The 8,941-nt window shown below is 43.0% G+C and overlaps 1 protein-coding gene across 5 annotated transcripts in view; it reads right to left on the bottom strand.

Moving 5' to 3' along the window:
• Window positions 1-259: 259 nt before the first annotated feature.
• The window catches only part of LOC109903851 (lysine-specific histone demethylase 1A), a 28,074-nt gene continuing 19,392 nt past the window's right edge, over window positions 260-8,941 (bottom strand). For all 5 annotated transcript variants that reach the window (XM_020500842.2, XM_020500844.2, XM_020500843.2 and 2 more), the window contains exons 17-21: window positions 6,719-6,906; window positions 5,496-5,610; window positions 4,901-5,028; window positions 4,480-4,626; window positions 260-1,328 (exon numbers count right to left, since the gene is read on the bottom strand). In XM_020500842.2, the coding sequence (XP_020356431.1) occupies window positions 1,143-1,328; window positions 4,480-4,626; window positions 4,901-5,028; window positions 5,496-5,610; window positions 6,719-6,906 (764 nt within the window). In that variant the 3' untranslated portion in view covers window positions 260-1,142. The remainder of the gene's footprint in view (window positions 1,329-4,479; window positions 4,627-4,900; window positions 5,029-5,495; window positions 5,611-6,718; window positions 6,907-8,941) is intronic.

Genomic DNA, 8,941 nt, shown 5'->3' with positions numbered 1-8,941 from the left:
TCCCAAGGTCTGCACGTGTTCACATCCCTATATTGATTTTAAAAGGAAATTACTGGTATAAATATGGCAGAAACTCCCACTAGCCCATGCCTACAACCCAATGCTTTTAGAGTTGTGGGTAGTGAACAAGTGTACACTTCAGGAGAAAGGAGAGATTGTCTCCTCCACTCATAACCACCTGGATTGTGTTAACTAGGGGATGAAACCTGAATGAAACACTGCAGATACCATCTGAACTTGTTCAATAAGAAACTAGTTCTCTTGACACACAAGATGGCAAGATGTATTTATTTTTATACCCAAAACGACAAAAGTTTTTTAAAGTATGTAATGACAACAAAATATCAAAACTAGCTGTTAAAATAATTAAGAAACATTCACAACTGGAATTTCTCACTCAATCATAGTATGTATCTTTTTGCATTTCAATACAAAACTTTTCTTTCCTCCAACCCTACAACTAACTTTAACGACAGTAGCCTTAAAATAATCAATACAATGCACTTGTAGGCTACAACATTGCAGCAACTAGCGTTTCAATGGGAGTGAGTGCAATTGTGTTGCTAGATAGCACAGCACACCTGCCCTTTACAAGTACAGTAGGTAGGGAGCAGCGTTTGATCGGCTGCCCTCTGTTGTTCCTCCTCTTCAGCCCATCCATCTTTATCACTGGAACAAGGTCAGCTATGACACTAGTGACATCCTACTGGGGTAGGAACTGGCTACCCTGCTCATAGTAGACCCTGGTCCATCCAAATAGGCCAATTCCTACCCTCATCCATGACTAATCACCTTCTAGCAGCACGGAGGTTAGCTAGCAGAGCCGGAAGGGAGACTGAACCATCTGAGACTTCCATTGAAGGTTCCACCTAGCTGCATCAGCTATGAGGACTCACAGCGTTGACTTAGTGAGGTGGTGGTGGATGTGGTCATATTAAGGGGACAAGAACAGGCTAAGTAATGTGCTGGTGCTGGCTCGTCCTTTGGGAATGTACATTGGGGTTTCACTGTTCTGTCCATATATTAGCATTGGTGGGATTAAAACAAAAACACAGGCACATTCTTTACATCTAAAGAGTCTTTGTTAACAGGAGTCACTGACATCACTTGAACATGGGAGGACATTGTAAAGGGAAAGGGGTCTAGACGCTGGGGGAGGGCTGAAGGGTGGTGGTGGGTGTGGCCTGTCGGGGGAGGGTGTACATGGCGCCCAGGAACTGGTCTGCGATGCGTCCCGCCTCTCGCAGGCCGCTGAGCAGGGCACCATGCACCGTGGCCGGGTAATTCCGGATAGTGTGCTCCCCAGCGAAGAACAGACGAGGGACAGGCTGCGAAAAAAAATGGGGAGAGAAAAAAAACTAAACCATCAAAACGACAAACTCATCATCCCAAACATAAATTTGAGTGTTCCCGTCAATTAGTGTGTCAACATCAGAACGACCCTAAAACATCTGTCGGGAACCACTCGGTTTGGTCAAATAATTGTGGGTTGGCTAAGGAGGATGAGATTTGCACACATGCTCTGGTGGTTTAGTGAATGGGATTGGCCAAAAAAATGCATGAAATGTGCAGAGCGACTTTCTAGCGTGTGGCAATATTCAACATTCTCATTGGCTTAGAGCAACGGGCCGTTTAATGATTCAGATGGGGGGGGGGGTTATAGTCTTTGTTTATAAGGAAATTGTTTAAATGTCAAGGTAACGTATCTTAAAACGGTGACCAACTCTGTTCTGATATTTGTTGATCAAACCTTCCCTACCGAAGCGCTCATATTATGGGCAGCAGCATGACAGAGCAGAGAAGCGGGTGAAATGTTACAGCAGTATTTTTGACATACACAGGCGAGACGTGCTTTGATAATACAAAACAAAGTAGGGACTTTTCATGCGAGACAGGAGTCAAGATTCTGGGTTTGTCAGATTGGGACGATAGATGAGCAAACAAATAAGCTACCACTTCCACCCGTCCAGCCAGAGATCAATTAACCACATCTACAGACCGATTCAGTGAAACAAAAAATATTATATAAACATTGATTGATTATCAGAGAAGTCACAGGCTTTTGGTCATGAGTAGGACACGCTGAAGAACAAAATCCACTTGTATAACATGATAGCAAAATGTTCTGATCAGTTAACATATGGTCAAACTAGAAAATGTGATCATTAGCGCTCAGCTCCCTAGCCTAATTGTTACCGAATATCCAAACAGAGATGCAGTGAAAAATCAATCCATGTCAGTTTAGTTATCTAGAGTCCCCCACGATTGTCTCAAAGCAGCACGATGGCACTGTCCCAATCAAAACGGTGCCGAAATGATCATCTAGGAGACCACACACACACAAACTATTGCTTTAAATATTTGGATAGGACTTTGGGAATTTCAGTATAAGGAAGAATTTGATACATGCCTTCAATTGCATTAGCCTACTTTACTCCAATATTTTCATCCTTCAGTTCATAACTAAATAGTTTCTCTCTGCACTTTTTCTATGCCCAAAGGCTGTTTCGTCTCCTCACTCTGCTGCCGCCCACATCCGCCACGTTGTCCTCCACACTAGTTTAAATTAATACAGTGCCTTCAGAAAGCATTCATAGCCCTAGACTTTCTCACGCAACACCCGATAATGACAAAGTGAAAACATGCTTTTAGAAATATTAGAAAATGTATTGAAAATGAAATACAGAAATAAATAATTTAAAATAAGTATTCACACTTGAGTCAATACATGTTAGAATCCCCTTCAGCAGCGATTACAGTCTTTCTGGGTAAAGTCTAAGAGCTTTGCACATAATATTTTTTAAATTCTTCCAAGCTCTGTCAAATTGGTTGTTGATCGTTGCTAGACAACCATTTACAAGTCTTGCCATAGCTTTTCAAGCAGACTGTAACTAGGCCACTCAGGATCATTCGATGTCTTCTTGGTAAGCAACTCCAGTGTAGATTTGGCCTTGTGTTTTAGGTTATTGTCCTGCTGACACATGAATTCATCTCTCAGTGTCTGGTGGAAAACTGACAGAACCAAGTTTTCCTCTTGGATTTTCCTCAGTCCTTAACAATTACAAGCATACCCACAACATGATGGAGAGAGTGGTACTGAGTAATGTGTTGTATTGGATTTGCCCCAAACATAACACTTTGCATTCAGGAAATAAAGTGAATTGCTTTACCACATTTTTTGCAGTATTACTTCAGTGCCTTGTGGCAAACAGGATGCATGTTTCAGAATATTCGTATTCTGCACAGGTTCCTTTTTTTTCACTCCGTCAAATGGGTTAGTATTGTGAAGTAACTACAATGTTGATCCATCCTTAGTTGTTTCCTATCACAGCCATTAAACACCAACTGTTTTAAAGTCACCATTGGCTTCAGAGTGAAATCCCTGAACGGTTTCTTTCCTCTCCGGCAACTGAGTTAGGAAGGACGCCTGTATCTTTGTAGTGACTGGGTGTATTGATACACCATCCAAAGTGTAATTAATAACTTCACCATGCTCAAAAGGATATTCAATGTCTGCCCTTTGCAAGGCAATGGAAAACCTCCCTGGTCTTTGTGGTTGAATCTGTGTTTGAAATTCACTGCTCGACTGAGGGACCTACATAAATAATTTTATGTGTGGGGTACAGAGATGAGGTAGTCATTCAAAATTCATGTTAAACATATTTATTGCACACAGAGCCCATTCAACTTATCTGGCTTGGTAAGCAAATGTGTTGTCTTGAACTGTGGGGGTTAAATAGTTGCCTCCAGACATTTCAGCATTTCATTAATAAATAAAAAATTAAGTTCAAATTCCACTGACATTATGGGGTATTGGGTGTAGGCCAGTGACAAAACATATCAGTTTAATCCATTTCAAATTCAGGCTGTAACACAGCAAAATGTTGAAAAAGGGGTGTGAATACTTTGAAGGCACCGTATATACCCTAAGGTTCTCAAAATGTTCAGCTTCATTTCATTTTTGTGATGTCGGACTATGGCTCAGACTTCAGCTCACTGGGATTGGGTTGGAAAAGGATAGAATTTTCAGTTCTAATGAAAACTGCATTCAGGTCGCGTGTGCAGTCAATGATGCGTGTGCTTTGAATTTATGACAACTGTGTGTGAAATAAATACGTTAGGCTAAAGGCTTCCATGGGATAACCTGTTCGGGATAAGGTGCTATTACATTTTTGGCCAATTTGCTGCTGCGCATGTTATGTATATTGTGGAATTGCATTAGTGCGACATTGGGGGAATCCCCCCCCGAGGTCTTGTCATAACATTTTTTGTGGAGATTTGAAGTGGTCGCAGGATCCTGGTTACCGGTGTTAATCGCTAATATGTAGTGTATAGAGTACCGTTTCCCGGGCACAGACTAGTCCTGGACCAGAAAGCACTTTTAAAAGGAGATTCTCCACAGCATGCTTATTGACCCAGGAGTTTAATGTCTATCCGGGAAACTGTCTCATAATGTATCACAGTGGTCAGATGTGTTACCTGTGACGCTCCGGGGATGGCGGGGCCAGGGGTGATGGGCTGGGCCATGAGGTCATAGTCGTTACCAGAGGAACCGGCCGCCACGTACGAGTAGGAGCCCCGCGCCCAGGGGTCGGCACGCCAACGCGTCACCACCGTTTCCTTGGGCTGCCGTGACAACAAACAGCGGTGAGTTTCCATGCCGATATCAGATTCCAGTAAATATGGTTGGTAAATACTAAACAGTTCCAAAGCTAATCAACATGAATAACTACATATGATTAGCTTACATGACATATTTGACTGGTGGTTTGAGAGGACTCATAGAAACATAACTAGAACAAAAATTCTGATTCAAGTCAACATTCCGTGATGGGTGGACCAGCAGCCATATTGAGTGTAATTCTATTTCTATGTCCAAAGAAAGCCAATTCGCACATGCCTGCGGTACTGCACTGCTTCCAAAGATGCCTTTGAGGATGGCGAGGCAGCGTCCGACGATGACATCATCACTGATGTTCTCCATGATGCCAGCCGCCTCTCCTGCCATCAGTGCCAGCAGTATGGGGGCTGGGGGGGGGGGGGACACATTGATGAACTTCAGAGGCATAGGTGAATGAAATACTGCCCAAGTCAAAAATGGATGACTTCATCCAAAATGCCACCAAGTCTCGATCTCAATTGCTGACAAATCCAGCCTCTCCTTGCGTCCTCCCTTTTATCTGCACTGTGGACAACTTGACAATTGAAAACTACATGGTGGAAGAAGATCATTAGGCCGCCTTTAACCTGGTCAGTTCTTTCAGATCAGTGCAATGAAGGAGATGAAAGGACGAACATTTAAATCTAAGAAAACAGGAGTTTTTCCCCCAAACCACTGTGCTTCTTCATTGCTTACTCTTTTGAGTTTCAGGCTAGGTATCTGTAAAGCACTTAAAACAACTGCTGATGTAAAAAGAGCTTTTTAAACTACATTTGATTGAGAAAGATCCCAATTGCCACAGTGATGAGAGAACCACCTGGTTCACTGTGCTCACCTTTGTAGAGGTTCCAGAAGAGGAAGAGTTCTCCCCTGCTGGCTGTCGTGCTGCCCACATGGCCAAACAGGTTCACACTAGGGTCCCAGAAGACACGGTCAAAGCACAGTACCACCTAGTGACGGGAGGGACACACAATATCAGCATGAGTGATTCAACACACACCAAAAACACATACTAATCTAGTCAGGGCAGTTTCCCAGGCAAAGTTTGGAGTTGGGCAATACGTCTGGTTTGGTGGCCTGTGGCGAGGTAACAAAAACAGGTTGGAGCATGAGACTGGGAGGAATTCTGAACTCTGGGCCTTTCTGATGATGCTAGTGATCTGGCACGGCTCACTATATGGAAAGAACCCTGAAGAGTCGGACGAATCAGAAGAGAACGGTTTCATAAGAGACACCCGAGGGAAAGATGGAACTTAACCAAATGTGAGAAGCCTGAGCGACTGCATTTCATCATTACACTAAACACAGAATTAGATAGCGGTTCTATGGTTCCAACCGATTTGTCTAATTTGTTTAAGACCCACTTCCCCTCAAAATATTTTCATATTACAAAATGCTGTCATTAGGGTGTTTTGCTGATAAAAAGGTTGTGGAGTTTAGGCTCTATTCAATTATATCCAGAGGCAGCGCTCCCTCTGGTGGCCACGAGGCATCAAACAGGTCCCACATTGCATAATGATGCAGCATTTTCTGCTGCAGCCGAATTAGGAGATAGAAACTCTGCAGTAGATGATGCACATTGGGGCTTAGTGAGAAAAGAGGGAGGGAAAAAGTGGAGATTGGATTCTGATCTGATTACTAACAGATTGACAAAACCCTCACTCACTCACCCACCCACCCGTACACACTCCCCAACTCTCCCTCCCAGGGCTGATATAAACCAGGATAAAATGCTATTTTGGAGAGAGAGGTAACCTTGTTTTTTTTGCACTGTATGTACAAAACACCTGGGCTGATTCATGCTGGACGCAAAGTGGTGCCTCAGGATGCTAATGAATTGACAGGGTGAGTGAAATACATGTCTTGACTGCGGGAAATATCTATGATTTTACTTTGCTTCCTAGTTGTTTACTAACAAGTGAGCAAAGAGGCTTTAAAAAAAAAAAAATTTAAACATCAATTTTGTACAGCAGCAAGACTCAAGTCTTACATTCATCTCAATCCACATGGATAAACACCTAAAATAAGTGTGGCAAAGCCAAGAGGGGTGTTCCGTACCTTGTTGAGGTTGCCAAAGCCCATCCTCTGGATAGCAGAGGTCTTCCACTCGGGCAGGGGGGGAACAAACTGTACGGCAGGGGGCTGTTGCTTCATGACACCCAGGGGTAGGGTGCACAGAACCGCGTCGCACTTGTAAATGAATGTCTGAGTGGTGGAGCGTGTGTTCACCGCAATCACCTCACAGCCTGGAGATCCGAGAGACATACACGCAATTAGTCAAACATCAACACCCCCCCCACAAAACAAGTCTGTGCACCAGATGAAATTCGATGCTTGGTACATTTCCTGTTGAAGAAGGCCCTTTATAATAAAGCCATAATATTTGCCATAGGCTACAGTTCAGCAGAGGCATTTTAGGGTTATCACACATGGGATTTGTTGTTGTTGTTGAAGGGTCCAAATAAAATATTTCATGCATATTTCATGCAATACTATGTCATTTACATGACAAAAGACATAAGCTGAATAATTTTTAATACAACACAAATTGAATTCAAACATAGCCCAGGGCAAAGAAACAGATTGTACAATATTAGGGGGCAATATAAAAATGCAACAATTCCAAAGATAGGAAATTAGTCAATTAAAAAAATAGAAAATCATTAGGCACTAACCTACAGATTTCACATATGCATCAGTTGTTCACAGATACCCTTAAAAAGAAAAAAGGTAGGGTGTAGACTCGAAAACCAGTCAGTATCTGGTGGGACCACCATTTGCCTCATGCAATGCGACATCTTCGCATAGAGTTGATCAGGACGCTGATTGTGGCCTGTGGAATGTTGTCCCACTCAATGACGGTGCGAAGTTGCTGAATATTGGCGGGAACTGGAAAACGCTGTCCTACAAGTATCCCAAAGCATCCCAAAGAGGCTCAATAAGAGGCTCAATGGGTGACATGTCTGGTGAGTATGCAGGCCATGGAAGAACAGACATTTTCAGCTTCCAGGAATTGTGTACAGGTCCTTGCGACATGGGGCCGTGCATTATCCCAATGAAACATGAGGTGATGGCAGTGTATGAATGGCCGACAGGGGACCTCGTCACAGTATCTCTGTATTCAAATTGTCATCGATAAAATGTGTTCGTTGTCCGTAGCTTATGCCTGCCGATACCATAACTCCACCACCACGGGGAGCACTGTTCACAACATCGGTAACGGCAAGCAAACCGCTCGCCCCCAGACAACTGGACTGCGGATGTGAGGCCAGTTGAATGTACTGACAAATTCTCTGAGATGAAGTTAGAGGCTTATGAAATTTCAATTATCTGGCAACAGCTCCGGTGGAAATTCCTGCAGTAGGCATTCCAGTTGCATGCTCCCTCAAAACCTGAGACATTTGTGTGTGTTGTGTCAAAACTGCACCTGAGTAATGATCATGCAGGTTAATGATTTTCTTGATTATGCCACACCTGTCAGGTCAGTGGATTATCTTGGCAAAGGAGAAATTCTCAATAAAAAAGGGATGTTAAATTTCTGCTATCTGTTATTTCAGCTCATGAGACCAACACTTAACATGTTGTATTTATTTTATATATTTTTGTTCAGTGTGTGCATTAATATAAAATCATATAAAAAGCAGAAATATCTTAAGTATTCAGACCCTTTGTTATGAGACTCAAAATTGAGCTCAGGTGCATCCTGATCCCATTGACCATGTTTGAGATGTTTCTACAACTTGAAGTCCGCCTGTGGTAAATTCAATTGATTGGACAGGCACACACCTGTCTATATAAAAAATATTTTAAAAAAGGTCCCACAGTTGACAGTACATGTCAGAGCAAAAAAGTCGAAGGAATTGTCCGTAGAGCTCGGAGACAGGAGTGTCGAGAAACAGCTCTGACGGAGGGTACCAAGAAGTTTCAGCGCATAAAAAAAAAATAAAAAAAATCCAAGGACACTGTGGCCTCCATTTTTAAATTAAAGAAGTTTAGAACCACCAAGACTCTTCCTAGAGCTGGCCGCGAGGCCAAACTGAGGGAGGTGACCAAGAACCCGATGGTCACTGACAGAGCTCCAGAGTTCCTCTGTGGAGTTGGGAGAACCTTGCAGAAGGACAAGCATCTCTGCAGCACTCCACCAAACAGGCCTTTATGGTAGTGGCCAGACAGAGCTCACTCAGTAAGACATGACAGCCTGCTTGGAGTTTGCCAAAAAGCACCTAAAAGGACTCAGACCATTAGAAACAAGATTCTTGGTTTGATGAAACCAAGATTGAA

This window comes from Oncorhynchus kisutch, linkage group LG14 (genome assembly GCF_002021735.2).
Source record: "Oncorhynchus kisutch isolate 150728-3 linkage group LG14, Okis_V2, whole genome shotgun sequence".
NCBI lineage: Eukaryota > Metazoa > Chordata > Actinopteri > Salmoniformes > Salmonidae > Oncorhynchus > Oncorhynchus kisutch.
Note: the sequence above shows the minus strand (reverse complement) of the source record. Positions and strands in the feature narration are given on the sequence as shown.